General features: G+C 64.2%; 3 protein-coding genes across 7 annotated transcripts; 1 reads left to right on the top strand and 2 right to left on the bottom strand.

Annotated features, from left to right (window-relative positions):
• Nucleotides 1-318: 318 nt before the first annotated feature.
• Nucleotides 319-2,972, bottom strand: PFN1 (profilin 1). The gene is made up of 3 exons (XM_077893062.1): nt 2,694-2,972; nt 1,223-1,415; nt 319-679 (listed from the first exon to the last, which is right to left on the bottom strand). The coding sequence occupies exons 1-3, from the start codon at nt 2,823-2,825 to the stop codon at nt 582-584; spliced, it is 423 nt and encodes a 140-aa protein (XP_077749188.1). The 5' UTR covers nt 2,826-2,972; the 3' UTR covers nt 319-581.
• A 1,389-nt stretch (nt 2,973-4,361) lies between these two features.
• On the top strand, nt 4,362-9,744 carry ENO3 (enolase 3). Of its 3 annotated transcripts, XM_077893055.1 has the most exons (13): nt 5,112-5,258; nt 5,362-5,462; nt 5,881-5,967; nt 6,196-6,291; nt 6,444-6,502; nt 6,652-6,721; nt 7,070-7,203; nt 8,038-8,260; nt 8,366-8,563; nt 8,693-8,894; nt 9,204-9,312; nt 9,449-9,507; nt 9,591-9,744. In XM_077893055.1, the coding sequence occupies exons 3-13, from the start codon at nt 5,883-5,885 to the stop codon at nt 9,658-9,660; spliced, it is 1,305 nt and encodes a 434-aa protein (XP_077749181.1). In that variant the 5' UTR covers nt 5,112-5,258; nt 5,362-5,462; nt 5,881-5,882; the 3' UTR covers nt 9,661-9,744. The 3 variants fall into 3 exon arrangements, with proteins under 3 accessions (XP_077749179.1, XP_077749180.1, XP_077749181.1); XM_077893053.1 differs by lacking the exons at nt 5,112-5,258; nt 5,362-5,462 and adding an exon at nt 4,362-4,661; XM_077893054.1 differs by lacking the exon at nt 5,362-5,462 and having other exon boundaries at nt 5,104-5,258.
• A 780-nt stretch (nt 9,745-10,524) lies between these two features.
• SPAG7 (sperm associated antigen 7) lies at nt 10,525-14,334 on the bottom strand. 3 transcript variants are annotated; one of them, XM_077893060.1, is made up of 7 exons: nt 14,176-14,334; nt 11,865-11,932; nt 11,576-11,664; nt 11,377-11,461; nt 11,142-11,231; nt 10,900-11,056; nt 10,525-10,797 (listed from the first exon to the last, which is right to left on the bottom strand). In XM_077893060.1, exons 1-7 carry the CDS (start codon nt 14,258-14,260, stop codon nt 10,688-10,690), a joined length of 684 nt encoding a protein of 227 aa, XP_077749186.1. In that variant the 5' UTR covers nt 14,261-14,334; the 3' UTR covers nt 10,525-10,687. The 3 variants fall into 3 exon arrangements, with proteins under 3 accessions (XP_077749186.1, XP_077749184.1, XP_077749185.1); XM_077893058.1 differs by having other exon boundaries at nt 11,576-11,775; XM_077893059.1 differs by lacking the exon at nt 14,176-14,334 and adding an exon at nt 13,151-13,356 and having other exon boundaries at nt 11,576-11,775.
• Between the last annotated feature and the right edge of the window lie 282 nt (nt 14,335-14,616).

Raw genomic sequence — 14,616 nt, forward strand, 5'->3', positions numbered from 1 at the left:
CAGCCCTAGCAGGCACATACTGTGACTCAGAGAGGGGGAGCCCCACCCACACAGGGATGACTCAACTGGTCCTGCCTTGCCCGCAGGCCTGGACCCATTCTCTGGTCCAGCTCTTTTCCATTATCTACCAAGACCTAGGGCTGTGCCACCTGACCAGGTGGGCCTCTGGCAGGTGCTGCTTTACCCCCTGGGCAGTCCTCAAGAAGCCCAAATGCCTAGACTTTGGAGTGCCCTTGACTCCCTAACCCGCAGCCAAGATAGAGGTGGCAGGTCATGGGAACTGTCCACCCCGACACCCAGGCCAAACCACACAGCACCTTGTTAGTAGAATCTTTTTTATTCAGAAAAAAAAAAAAAAAAAAAAACCCAAAAAACAAAAAAGTTTTCCAACCACACACAGGAGGGGTTTGGGTAGGGGGAGGTGTCTGTCCATCCAGCCCCAGCCCCCAGCCCATGTGGTTTTGGCAGCAATAAGGGGTGTGGGGTAATGGCCCAAAAAATAAAAATGGTGTACGTGTGTGTATGGGGAGGAGAGGGGTGCAAAAGCAGTGGGGAGTGGTAGGGGGCGGGGACAGACGAGGTCAGTACTGGGAACGCCGCAGGTGGGAAGCCATTTCATAACATTTCTTGTTGATCATACCACCGTGGACACCTTCTTTGCCCATCAGCAGGACTAGCGCTGGAGGAAAGAGAATGGAGGCTAGGACCCAGGTGTCACAACCCACCCCCTGCCAGCTGTTGAGCAGCTGTCCAGCCCTGGGGGCTGTAACCCAACCTCCTCTCTCCCAACCCCCCCAACACACAGGCAGGCTGTCAGTCACTTTGAAACAATGGGGCTTTTCAGGAGAGGGAATCAAGCTTAGGGCTCCAGAGGGTGAAACTAATTTAGGGACCAGGGATTCAGGCTCGGAGTAATAAGCACAGTGGGGCTTATTACCCCAAGGCCTAACAGAGTTCAGAAGACACCCAGTCTTCTGGCCATCAGTCTACCCTTTCCCAGAAATCAGGGTTTCTGCCCCCCAGAAGGCTCAGACCAGGAAGGAACAGAAGAGGTAATGCAGTTCAAGTTCTATTAGGAGATGAGGAACTGAGGAGTGGAGGAAGCACCCAGCGGCCCTGTGATCTCCTAGTACTGGGGAGCCACAAAGGAAACCCCAGAGGCTAACAGGTTCATGAGGGGACATCGGAGGCCGGGAGGCAGTCAGGGGTCACAGAAACTCACTCTTGGCAGTCATGGTGACAGTGATGTTGAAAGTGGGCGCTCCACCGCTGCTCTTGGTACGAAGGTCCATAGTAAACTCCCCATCCTGCAGCAGCGAGTCCCGGATCACAGAACACTTCTGGCCTCCCAGTGTCAGCCCGTTCACGAAAAAACTCGACCGGTCTTTGCCAACCAGGACACCGACCTCAGCTGGCTGCAAGGGGAAGGCAGCAGCCGTCAGGGTCAGGATCCCCCGGTTTCCCCCTGCCCTGCACCGCGCCCCACATGGGGTGTATGCCATCTGCTTTGTGCACACGTGTGGAAACCGACAAACTCCTAAGAGACTGCTGAGACACGGGGAGCCCATATCCCAGGCTGGTGTCATCCCACGGGGAACACACACCCAGGGAACGGGGCGGGGGCGAAGCCGGAGCGGACAGTGGCATGGCAGAGCCGGGGAGCCCATGGACGCGCACCACGCTCCTCCAGGAAAAGCAGAAGCGTGGAGGGGAAGGGAGGGGGCGGGCGGAGCAGGAGGCAACTTTGTCCTTATTTGGTCAAAGGTTCTGCAGGAGCCGCGAGGGGCCCGGACGCCTGGGTCTCCGGGCGCCGAGTCCAGGGCAGGGGCGCGGTCCCCAGACCAGCGAGCCGACCCCGGGGGCCCTCCGGGAAAGTTGGCCAAGTTGGCACGGGGGTGCGGGACTGCGGCCGGCCAGACCCGGGTCCACGGACCCCAGGGAACCTCTCCCCTCCCCCGAACACCCCAAACCCCCACATCCGGTCCCCTCCCGCCCGGAAATCCCCTTCCCCCCCTCCCGCACTTCCGCTCCCCCTCCCCACTTCCGGGCAGCGCGGACAGGGGAGGTGGTGATGGGGACGGCGGCAGGCATCCCTCCTTCCACAAGTCGCGCGGCCCTGCAACTTCTCCCGAAGTTCCCCCGCGCCGGGCCCTGCCGGATGGCGGGAAGGGAGGGCAAGGGGACTTCCGGGCCGGGGCTCAGGGAGCGCGGCGCGCCGACTTGGGGGGGCGTGGGGCGGCCTCGCCCTCCGTAACGGGGCCGGGCGGGGCGGGGGCCGGGGCGGCCGGGCGGCCTCCCGCGGGGAGGGGCGGGGAGAAGAGACCGAAGAGGAACAATGGTGGCGGGGCCGGGGTCCCCGCTCCCGCCTGGTGCCCGGCCCCGGCGCAACCCGCCGCGCCTGCCCGCCCCGCCCTGGACCAGGCGGAAGTGGGCCTCCGCACCGGGCGGCGCGCCCCTCCCCGCCCTGTGCCCCGGATGTAACGCCCCGGCGCGGAGAGCGGGGCGGCGGGAGGGATGGGCGCCGCCGCCGCCCGGAGCGAGGGCCGGGGACCTCGGGGGGCCTGTTCAAGTGCGCTCGCCGTCCGCCGCCTCCGGGCGAGGACCCGGTCGCGGCCCTCGGCCGCCCTGCCCCGACCGCCCCCGCCCCGCCCCGAGCCGGCCGGTGCCCCGGGGGCGCGCGGGCCCCGTACTACCGTGATGTTGACGAAGGTCTTCCCGGGGACGGCGGCCCACACGGAGGGCGAGTCCTTATAGCCCACGATGGCCGCGTCCTGACAGGTCCCGTCCGCCATGAGGTTGTCGATGTAGGCGTTCCAGCCGGCCATGGCTGCTGCGGGGCTGCTGCGGGGCTGCTGCGGGGGCCACGGACTGGGCTCGGGGCCTCGGGCTGGCGGGCGGGGGGCGGCGGAGAGCTCGGGGCACGCGCTGCCGTCCGGACCGCGGCTCTGCTCGCTGTGCAGCAGCCCTCGCACCGCCACTTCCTGCTCCTCCCCCCCCCCCCTAGATTTTTATTTGCAAAGGGCGGCAGGGGCGGGGCCTGCTCCCTTTCTTCCCTCCCCCCTCGCCTGCCCAGATACCGAACTTTGCAAAAGACGATTTTAAAAATCCCTCCCCCTATTGCAAAATTTGCAGAGTTGGGTGGAAAGCTCTGTAAAAGGATGGAGGGTGGGGTGATGGTGGTTGGGGGGAGTGCGGGTGGCAGGGGGAAGTTCGGGTCAGGGCCCGCTCCGCTTCGCCTTGAATACAAACGGGACTGTGGTGCCGGGGAAGGGAGCGAGCCCGAGGGAGGAAAGGATGCGAAAGCCGGCGGACGGGCGAGCCGCGCGCGGGGCCGGCGGGGGGTGCGGGGCGCTCAGGGTTAAATGGAACGGCTGCCCCTCCCCCACCCCTGCCGGAGGGCAGGAGCGGCGGCGGCGGCGCGTGCGTCCGCGCCTGCGCCGGGCCGGGCAGGAGGGCGGGAGGGCGCGGGGCGGTTGGGGCCGGCGGCCGGCGGCGCGGGAGCGGGGTGCGCGCGGCGGCACCCCACCCCCCAGAGGCGGGCGGGCCGGGGACGTGTCTCCCGCGGGGCGGAAGGGGCGGGCACGCGGCTCGCTCTCTATTTTATTCAGTCACGACTTGCGGGAGCCCAGGGTCGCGAGGACAGACGGGCCCGGCCGCCCTCAGAGTCCAAGGCGTCCACCGGGAAGGGGGGGCACGAGTGTCTCCAGTATCTGCCCGACAGACACGTGCAGGAGCAGCCCCCCCCAGGCAGGCCCAAGCCCCACGTCCCCGCCCCCCGCTGCCAGCACTTTGGGTCACCGGCCGTGCCCCTTGGCCCGGCGCGGCCGAGGTCACTGGGCGCGGGAGGCAGGGGCGGGACTACTTCTCGGGGCGGAAGAACACGGGGAGGTGGCCAGATTTGCAACTTTTCCAAGAGGGGAAAGTCCCCTCCCGCTCGGGCCCCTCGGGCTCTTTCTTCTTCTTTTCGGGGAAACTTGTGCTGGGAAGCCTTGCGCGCGGCTCTCGCCGGGCGCCCCGCGGGCAAGGGAGGGAAGGGCAGGGCCCCGCGGCCGCCCAGGTGAGGCTGCCGAGGGTCTGGGCCGCTTCCGGGCCCCCACGCCCCCCGAGCCCGTTCCTCGACAGCCGCGCCGCTGAGTCACCCGGCCGCTCGGGCGGGGCGCGCTCGGGCACGTGGCGGCGCTCCCCGCCCGCTGGCTGCTGACCTCTGCCCGCCGCACCCCCGACCCCGGGGTGGAAAAGTCCGGGAGGGCGCGGCCGGAGCCGGCGGGCGTGGGGGGTCAGGGCCGGAGCCCCGAGGTGCCCACGCTCCCCGGGCCGGGGCGCACCCCGCGCCGCCCCCAGACCCGACGCTCAGACCGCAGGGGCCACCCCCTCCCGTCCGGTCCCGTCCCGCCCTGCCATTCATTCTGAGCCCTGGTCTAGGAGCACCGTCCACGGGTAGGGCCGGGGTCGCCAAATCCCCGGCTCGGCTGGGAGAGGGGCTCCCGACCGCCGCTCCATGAGCGGGGCGACAAGTGCTGTCCCAGCGCCCCGGGCAGGGCGCCGCGCCGAGGCTGAGCGCCCGTCTAAATCGGGCTCCCCGCCCCCTCCCCCACCCCCTGCTGGCCCGGGGCGCTGGGGAGAGCGGGCGGCCCGAGAGGCCATCATGAGGACCCTGAGAGGTGAGACCCTCTCGCCTCCCTGCATGGGGAATTCGAGGTGGACCTCAGCGCTTGCCCAGACACACACACCGCCCCCCTCCCCCGCCCTCCTCCTCCTGGGGGCGCCTGCCCAGGGAGCCAAGCATGTATGGACATCAATCCTGCAGCCCCTCTTCCAGGCCCCCTCCCCAGCCCTGCCCGGCTCGGGTTACCGCTGGCCTTTGGTAAAGGGCACAAGTTCCTCTTTAACCTTTGCAAAGGGGGCGTATAATCCTGGCCAGAGGAGAGACCCCCAATCCGAAGGCTCTCCCAGGCCCCTCCCCAGAGCTGGAATTGAATGTGGGGGCTTTTATTGGGGAGCAGAGAGGAAGGAGGGGTCGTCATTGACCTTTGGGAAGGGGGCAGGTGTCGGGGCCAAAGGCTCCCGCTTTAGGCTGCAGTGGGCACTTGGCTGCCAGCCCAGTGTGGAGGGGGAGGATGGAGAGGGAGAGGCGGGGCTGGCCAGGGCGTCGGGTGGCTAGGAGATAAATGCCCGGCCTGAGGGGGTGAGCTGACACTGTCCCAGCTGCCACCTAGGCTCAGAGCTCACCTCGACTCCCCCCAGCGGAGACATCCCAGGTCTGCTGAGTTCTCCAGTCCCAGAGGATGGGGTGGTGAAGGGTGAGGGTGGGTGCTGGTTTGGACAAAGTTGGGAGAGGTGTCAGCTTTTTCTACCTTCCAGGACCAGGGTGCTTGAGAGACTTGGAAGGGTGGGAGCGAGCAGCATGGGGGTACCCAGGACAGGGAAGGAGACTGTAAGACCATGAGGAGCCATAGGCAGAGGTGGGTGGAGGAGGGGAGGGAGTTGGGGCCAGGTGGGGGATTTGGGGTCCCCGTGGATTTGGAGGAAGATGACAACCAGAAGACAGAAGAGGGTCTGGGGCTGGCAAGCTACGGAGAGCCGAGTGCTCCACTGGAAGGGAGGAGGCCTAAGTGCACTCTGTGGGTGATGGGGGTCCAGGGAGACCTGTGGGGACCAGTTAGGGGAGAGGCTGCGGACCCTGAGGATGGAGGTGGAACTGGAGCTGCTGTGAGTGGGGGAGGGGGCTGCGCCTGCCTCTTTGGGCTGTGACCTTTTTGTGGGATATTTTTAGCTCCAGCACCTGCCTTCTTGGGGTGGGGAAGACTCTTAAAGGGCAAGGGATTTCGGGTTCCTTGAGGGATCAACTATCCACACTCAGTCACACCTCTCCTCCTGCAGCCATGGCCATGCAGAAAATCTTCGCCCGGGAGATCCTGGACTCCAGGGGCAACCCCACGGTAGAAGTGGACCTGCACACGGCCAAGGGTACCATGGCTCCCAGCATTGCTCTGCCCTGCGAAACCCCAGCCCACAGGCCCCATGCCCTCTCCTTTCTCTGGGGTCCCCTTCGCCAGAGTCCTCCCCAGGCCTTGCTCCTCAGGCCTGGCTCCTGGGCCGGGACAAGGAGACCCCCTGCCCCTGGGCGCAGAGAGCCCACCTCGGCCTGTGGGGCTACCGGGGGCCCTGGGTGACGTTCCTGTTCTACCCGCCCAGGCCGATTTCGAGCAGCTGTGCCCAGCGGAGCCTCCACTGGTATCTACGAAGCCCTGGAACTGAGAGATGGAGACAAGTCCCGCTACCTAGGGAAAGGTGAGGGAGGACCACCGCCGGAGGAGCCTATGCACATGGGTGGCGTCGGGATCTGTGTTCCCAGCCAGAGCCCTCAAGGAGCAGGGGCCCCGGGAAGATGCCTGATGGACTCCGATTTCTGACCGCCAACCCCCCGCCCCCCGCCCCTCTAGGTGTCCTCAAGGCTGTGGAACACATCAACAAGACCCTAGGCCCTGCTCTGCTGGAAAAGGCAAGAGGGAGCCTGCCTCCCTGCCCTGCAGCCCTGCTGCCCAGCCATCCCGTCCCCCCACCAGGCACCTGTGCCTCCTCTGGCACATGCCCTGAGTCCTGAGCAACGTGACCTCTGCTCTTCCCTCCCCCTCCAACCTCTCTTTCCAGAAACTCAGCGTGGTGGATCAAGAGAAAGTTGACAAATTCATGATTGAGCTGGATGGGACAGAGAATAAGTGTGAGTTGGGGGCTGGGGCGGGGGGGAAGGGATGGGCCGTGGCAGGGGTGGGAGTGACCCCGGGATTATTTCCCTGGCCCGCGCTTTGGGGCACACGGTGGCTGGCTGGGTTTTTTATTCATTGCACAGGCATTTCCTGGTGCCTGCTGTCCAGGCCTGGCTGTGGCCACAGATGCGAAGCTGGCACCTTCCCCGGGCTGGGGGCTCCCAGAGCCCCTCTGGCTGCTGGGGAGAGACCCGTCAGCGCCCCCCTCATGCTCAGGGCAGTGGTGTTCCGGGTCCTCTGTGGGGTGACCCCAGGCCCTGGGGGAGAAGCCCTCACCCTTTCTCTGTGCTTGTGTCCCCTAGCCAAGTTCGGGGCAAATGCCATCTTGGGTGTGTCCCTGGCTGTGTGCAAGGCTGGAGCGGCAGAGAAAGGGGTCCCACTCTACCGGCACATCGCGGACCTCGCCGGGAACCCTGACTTAGTCCTGCCCGTCCCTGTGAGTGCCCCTCCTGGGAGCCAGTGGAGCAACCCCAGGAAGGTCTACACTTCAGACCCACCTCCAAAAACAGGGTTTCTTGAGATGGAACCTCTCCTGCAGTTCTGGCCCCTCCCTCCTTCCCACAATCCGAGCTCCCCTTGACATAAGCCCGGCCCATCACATTCCAGGGCCAGACTCAGGCATCACCGAGTTGCTGGTCCTGCCTGGGCCCCAGCTCCTGAGTCAGGTTGGGCACTGCTTTGTGCCGGGGGCTGGGCACGTCTTTAGTGTCCTCTTCGGTCCTTGCCCAACCTGGGCCTTGTTTATGGAGACCCTTGGACTCTTCGGTCTGCTGTCACGTTAGTGCATATCTCCTGACTGGGTGGGTGGGATGAGAGCAGGGGCTCTGGAGAGTGGCTGGCCCTGCGTGTTTGCTCCTGTCCAACCTCAGGGGACTACATAACTGCCCTGTGTCTCCATTTCCTTGTCTGTAAAACGGGTATGGTCACCGTCCCCAGGGAACAGGGTTGCAGGGAGCAGGGAGGAAGCCCACAGACCACGTGGAAGCCCCTCAGAGTGGGGCTAGGGCAGTGTCACCAGCTGTCACAGACCAGGCCATGCTAAGGCCCAGACTGTCCTGTCCGTTCCTCAGATTCTCCACAGGAGAGCCTGCGAATAAGTAGGCGGTGTCCCAGTCTTACAGAAATGGGGAAAAGAGACTCTGGGGACTAAGAGGACTCACCCTAGACTGTCCGGTGGGCAATCTGGGAAGCCAGAGTTCCACCCGAACCCTCCCTGCTGGCCCAGGCCTGGGGTCTGGGGGTCTGAGCCCACTCCCTCTCCCCTTGCCAGGCCTTCAATGTCATCAATGGGGGCTCCCACGCCGGGAACAAGCTGGCCATGCAGGAGTTCATGATCTTGCCCGTGGGAGCCAGCTCCTTCAGGGAAGCCATGCGTATCGGCGCTGAGGTCTACCACCACCTCAAGGGTGTCATCAAGGCCAAGTATGGGAAGGATGCCACCAACGTGGGGGACGAGGGCGGCTTCGCACCCAACATCCTGGAGAACAATGAGGGTCAGTGTGAGCAAGTGGGGCAGCATGGGGGCCCGGGTCCCTGTGGAGGCAGGGCTGCAGGGACCGTGTGCCCTAGAGCCTCAGGTGCCCTCTTGTCCCTCCCAGCCCTGGAGCTGCTGAAGACGGCCATCCAGGCCGCCGGCTACCCAGACAAGGTGGTGATTGGCATGGACGTGGCAGCATCTGAGTTCTATCGCAACGGGAAGTACGACCTGGACTTCAAGTCACCTGATGACCCTGCTCGGCACATCACTGGGGAGAAGCTGGGCGAGCTGTATAAGAGCTTCATCAAGAACTACCCTGGTGAGCCCCCCGGGTGTCCCAGTCTTTTGCCCCAGACCCTGGTGGCCGTTCCACACATGATGCCTCCACAGCCACTGACTCGGCCCCCACCTTAGCCCTCTAACCTGACTCCTCTGCCGCCCACTCCAGTGGTCTCCATCGAGGACCCATTTGACCAGGACGACTGGGCCACCTGGACCTCATTCCTCTCGGGGGTTAACATCCAGATTGTGGGGGACGACCTCACAGTCACCAACCCCAAGAGGATTGCCCAGGCCGTGGAGAAGAAGGCCTGCAACTGCCTGCTGCTGAAGGTCAACCAGATCGGCTCCGTGACTGAGTCCATCCAGGCGTGAGTGCCCCCCTCCTCAGCTCAGCCTCACCACCCTCCCCAACCCCCGGGCCTTGCCCCCTTGACTCTGCTGTACCCCACGTCTACCCTCCCCCACAGTTGCTCTCTCCTTGATTGTGTTCTCCTCTAGTGGGCATCTCAGGAGCCCACATCCAAAATCAAGGCTCTCCCCTTCTGTCCCACCTCCTGGAAGACTTAGGCATCCCCCCTCCCATGTGACCTCTTGCCCCAAACCCAAGGGAGAAGCCCCACCCCCACCCCCACCCCCGTGCTCCCTCTGAGGCCTTATCGAGTGTCCTCTGTTCCCAGCTGCAAACTGGCTCAGTCTAACGGCTGGGGGGTGATGGTGAGCCACCGCTCCGGGGAGACGGAGGACACATTTATCGCCGACCTCGTCGTGGGGCTCTGCACAGGGCAGGTACTCTGGGCTCCAAGGGCCTGACCAAGTCTGCTTGAGGCCCCAAGGGGGACACCACCACATGCAGGCTCCCTCAGGGCCAGGCCGCCCCCACCACCAGCCCCAGGCAACCCTGACAACTCCCTATCCTCCCCAGATCAAGACTGGTGCTCCCTGCCGCTCGGAGCGGCTGGCCAAGTACAACCAGCTCATGAGGTATGGGGCGTGCGGTGGGCCTGGAGGTGGAGAGCCCGGGACTAGTGGGTTGGAAGGCACAGCTGACTCTGTCCACCTTCTAGGATTGAAGAGGCTCTCGGGGACAAGGCTGTCTTTGCCGGACGCAAGTTCCGTAACCCGAAGGCCAAGTGAGAAGCTGGACGCCCCAAGACCCCATGGGACCCATCTGGGCCCTCAAGCCCTTCCCTGGGAAATAAAACAGTGGTGGCTACTGAGGCAGCGGTGTGCTGGTGTGCTCCTTGGTGGGATGGGGTGCGGGCTGCCAGGCCAGACAGGAGGTAGAGAGGTGGGGGCAGGAGGGGAACACACAGTAACCTGCTGGGACTCAGAGGAAGGGGCGGGCCGGTCACAGAGGAAGTGGGGTTCACTCTGGAGGGCAGGGACCAGTGGTGTGCACACCTCTTGAGGGGTGGCCGCATCAGCTCCATGCATCTGTGAGTGCTGCAGGTCTAAGGCTGTGTGCTCCTGCTCAGGAAGCTGCCCGTGGGGGAGGACGGGGAACCAGAGCCACCCACACCGCTGCAGAGCTTTTGGGATCTGGAACCCCTGTAGATGTCTGATGTGTGGACCCATGTAGTCTTTGAAACCACGTCGTCAGTTACTCTTCCTCTCCACCTTACATGTGAGGAAACTAAGGCACAGAAAGTTCCCCGTGCCTCAGGTGACAGTGGAGAAGTGCTGGAGCCCGGAGCCAAAGCTGGGCGTCCAGCGATCGTGCTCAGCGAATGCCTCCTCCCATAACCCCGGGGACAGCGTGGCAGCTGGCCATCCCTGGGCTGTGCCAGAACCACCTTACGCCGTCCGGCCTAACACATTCTTCCTCCCCGGGGCCCACCCGTCTCTGCTCACAAACCCCGACATCAGGTCCAACAGTGTTTATTGAATGTGAAGTCATCCCAGCCCCCTTTCATGGGGAAGACAGTCCAAGGAAAAAGAATAATACACGTTAAATACCCACCTGCACACTCGCACACTCACACACTTGCACTCACACATGCCGCACACTCGTCCAAGCTCCAGCAGTGACACGTCGCACACTGGACCCCCCAAGCCAGAGACACGGCTGTCCGGGGTGGTGTGGAGCTGGGGCTCCAGGATGGGTTCTAGTAGCAGCAGCCAGTCCCCCCACCCCCCGCCCTGCCCCTGGGGGCCGTGGTGCCTAGGATGTGGGTGGCAACTCTTCCCCACTCTGCCGCAGGCGCTTCTTGGCCCGGATCTCGTTCATGGCCTCTTCGATGGAGCGCGTATCCCTCTTGTTGGCCACGGGCACTGGGGGTGGCAAGCAGGGGGAGAGGAGCATGGGGGGGCTAGAAGCCTAGATCACAGCCTCCCCCTACCCCCTCCCCCGCCCACGCCTCACCCGTGCCTCACCACAGCCATAGGTCTTGTTGGCCTGCAACATGTGGGCGGCGTCCTTGGCTGCCCCCTTGCCGATGAGGTGGCTGTACTTGTCTTTGTAGTCACTAGCAGGGCTCACCACCACCGGGCCCTGCTGTGCCACCTCCTCCTCCTGCCGCTGGGCCAGCTCCTGGGGGTGCAGAGTGGGGGCACAGGGCTCGGGGGCCTGCCCCCACCTCTCTGAGGGGGGCTGTGGGGCTGCCTACAGAGCTCACCTTCAGCTTCCGTTTTTCCTCAGCCTTCTGGGGGTCCCACTCCTCACCCCGGCGGTAGGAGTCCAGTTCCTCGTCTGATGGCGCAAACTCCTGCATATAAAGGCACTTTGGGGTGGAAGCTCCACATGCATGCCCCCCCATCCAGGCCTCTCCCCCCATCCAGGGATGGGAGGCGCAGGCTGCAAAGGAGAGGGGGGGGGTGGGGATGTGGGGGGGGGGGGCTTGAGCCTTTCACCTTTTTGAAGATCATTACATAGCGACACTCATCATCTTCCCCGAAGGAGAAGGACGTTAGGCCGGCCACTTCCACAACATCGTGTCTGGGAAGGGAGGTGGAGGAGAGAGGCTGTAGGGCCGCCGGGGGCCCAGCACCCCCTGGTCCAGGTCCCCTGCCACCGGCCCTCTCACGCCTCCCGGAGCCCGGAGACACTCACAGGATGCTCCTCTCTATCTTGTTCATCGGCTGAAACTTTTTCTTGATCTGCCCACTGTCTTGGATGAAATCTGACACCTCTTTCTCCATCTTGGGAGACAGAAGAGGAACACATGAGGTGACTGCACCAGCTCCCAAGCCTGGGGCACCGGGCCTTGCCCCCCACGCCTTCTCTGGCATCCAGGCTTCTCCCTGGAGACACTTGGGACAAGCCGAGTCCTCAGCCTTCCACTTCTAAATCACTGGGAATCCGTGGTGAGGCTGCCCTCTGCCACATCCCGTGGGCTCACCCGTTTACGAAACTCCACTTTCTGCTGTTTCTCTTGCTCCTGTAGTTTCTTCAGGCGCGCAGCCTGCTCTGGGGGGAGAGAAGGTGGCATGAGGCCGGGGTCACAGGGGTTGAGGTCCCGCATCCTCTGGGGGTTGTCTCCACAGGAGAGCAGGGTGAGCAGCTGGGCCCCATGCAGTGCCAGGCCCTGCGGCACAAACTCTGACGCGAAGTTTTGCCCATCAAGACCTCAGTCTTGGGATCCCTGGGTGGCGCAGCGGTTTGGCGCCTGCCTTTGGCCCAGGGCGCGATCCTGGAGACCTGGGATCGAATCCCACATCGGGCTCCCGGTGCATGGAGCCTGCTTCTCCCTCTGCCTGTGTCTCTGCCTCTCTCTCTTTCTCTCTCTCTGACTATCATAAATAAAAAAAAAAAAAAAAAAAAAAGACCTCAGTCTTTACTGGAAGCAATGAGGAGAATCACGCTGGGCCCTCCTCCTCCCCCCCCCCCCGGGGGGTGGTGGTGGTCTGAGACCTGAGACAGCTGGCGAGCTGGGAGTAGTCAGCCCTGGCCTCCAAGAGCTTACCATCAGGCTGTCTACACAGGAAAGGGGAAACTATTTAACTTCCTATATTTGGTAACACCCCCACTTCTCACTTCTGCAGACAGGACAAAGCTGAAGTGCCGAGTCTGGCACCTGCCCCGTTGGGAGTACAGGTGTCCAAGGTGAGCTGGGACAGTGCTCCTCCAGCTCTGGTCTTCATGCCCCGTCCCCTCTCCCCTGCCACCTCAAATTGCTCTTATCCACAGGTGAGAGTCCCTCCAACTGCCCTGGACCACTTCCTGTTCCCCTAACCACTCAGCGTCTTTGCACCTGTGGTTCCTTCTGCCTGGAGTGCTTTTCCTCCTCTTGCACATCAAGCCTCATCATGAGTCAGAGTTGCTCAAGTACTCATTCTAGTGTGTGCTGAGAACCAGAGCGTAATTTCTCCACCGTGGCGAGACTGGGCTTCTTGCAGCAAGGGCCCCTGTTCACCTCCCACCCAGTTACTCTAAGCTTCCAGGGCCTGACAACTGGCCAGCCTCCCCTCTCTAACCTCAGGGGCTTTTCCACCAGAGACCTGATTGGCCTGACCGTCCTGACCACTGGCTGCTCTCTAACTGGTCTGGGTCTTCCCTCTGTATCTGAGGAGGTGCCTTAAGATGAAGGTTAAGAACGCAGGCCAAAAAATGGAAAAATCGCAGGCAGGTTTAAAGCCCTCCCCCTTGGTAAGACCGTGACCTCGGGCAGGTGCCTGAACTCTGCACCTCGGCTTCCCGGGCCAGCCTCTGCCGCGGGGGGTAGGAAACTGTGGTCTCCAACGGCCTGGTCCATGTGCCCCGTCCCGGGCGGTGGCGAACACACATCCGCGCCCTAGGGGGCCGGCGGCTGCCTCCTCGCTGACTGGTCCCTCGTCGGCTGCCAGCCCCGCGCGGGGCCGGCCAGGACCCTTGACAACTCCTCCCGGGGCACGTCATTAAGAGGGCCCGCAAACCTGGGGTGACCAGCGCAGGCAAGCCGCAGACTGAGGGCTCCGCGCCCCCCGCCCCGGCGCGCCCCGGTTCGCGCAGGGACCTGACCCCGCCGGGGCCGCTCGGGAAGCCGGGCGGGGGGCCGACGACCAATCGGACGGCCAGGGCGCCCTCAGTCCCTCCCATCGGCCGCCGGGGACAGGGTTGCCCAAGAGGAAGGACGGTGGGGACACGGAAGGGACCGGGTTAAAGCAAGTAGGAGGAGCGCGAGCACCCAGATGGCCCCGCCACCAATCGGAGGCACCGAGGGTGGGGCGGGCCCGGGGAAGGTCGGACCAGACTTCGTGGGCAGATCCCTAGGCGGAGGAAGCCAATAGGGGCGAAGGGATCAGCGGACGGGCGTGCCCCGCACCCAATCGGAATGAGGACGAGGGCGGGGACTCGCGAGGCGGGTACGCCCCTCTCCGACCCGCAGGCCGGCCCCAGGCGGAGGGGAGGCGAGGAAAGCTGAGCGGACGGAGGCAGCCAGCCAATCAGAGCACGACCGCGGCGGACGGGCGGGCCCCCCGGCGAACTGGAAGCAAGGACTGCGGAAGGCCAGTAGGAAAGAGGCGGGAGGCTGGCGCTGGGCTCCAGGCAGCCAATCAGAAGCCGCTCAGGACAGCAGGCGGGCCGACAGCCCTTTTAGGGACTCTGGGGGTCTCTGTAGGGGCCTGTGAGGGGGTCTTTCAAGGTTGAGGCGGCGGCACCGTCCGAAGGAGGGAAGCGTGCGGTCCTGAGAACCGGGCGAAGAAAGGCGGTTGTGAATTTAGGGTCCTCACCTCGGGCCTTGCGCCGAGACTCCTGGTCCCCGAAGCTGGGTGGCTTCTCCATGGAGCTCAGGATGGAGCCCAGTAGGTCCGCCATCTTGGGAGTGACTGAGAAGGGGCGGTGCGTCTTAAAGGGAAGGGCGAAATGCCTTTAAGGCCGGAAACACGTCGGAGGCGCCGAGCTCCGCGACCGCCCCGCCCCACCTCACCCCACCCAGCACCCCGCCCCGGCGCCCCGCCCCGCCCCGCGCAGACAGAGGCCGGAGGCTGGCTGGTGCAGCGATGTTTAATGGCAACTCTTAGAAACCAAGCCCATGCACAAGTAGAAAGTGCTCGTGGAGCCGGCCGGGGGCCCCCGCCGCGCCGTGGCCCTCCCCGCGGCGCCGTAAATAGATTCTTCACTATAATCTGTATGTTACAGTATGTACAGGCCCCCCCATCGCGGGGACCACC

The sequence above is a fragment of the Canis aureus genome, chromosome 3 (assembly GCF_053574225.1).
Source record: "Canis aureus isolate CA01 chromosome 3, VMU_Caureus_v.1.0, whole genome shotgun sequence".
NCBI lineage: Eukaryota > Metazoa > Chordata > Mammalia > Carnivora > Canidae > Canis > Canis aureus.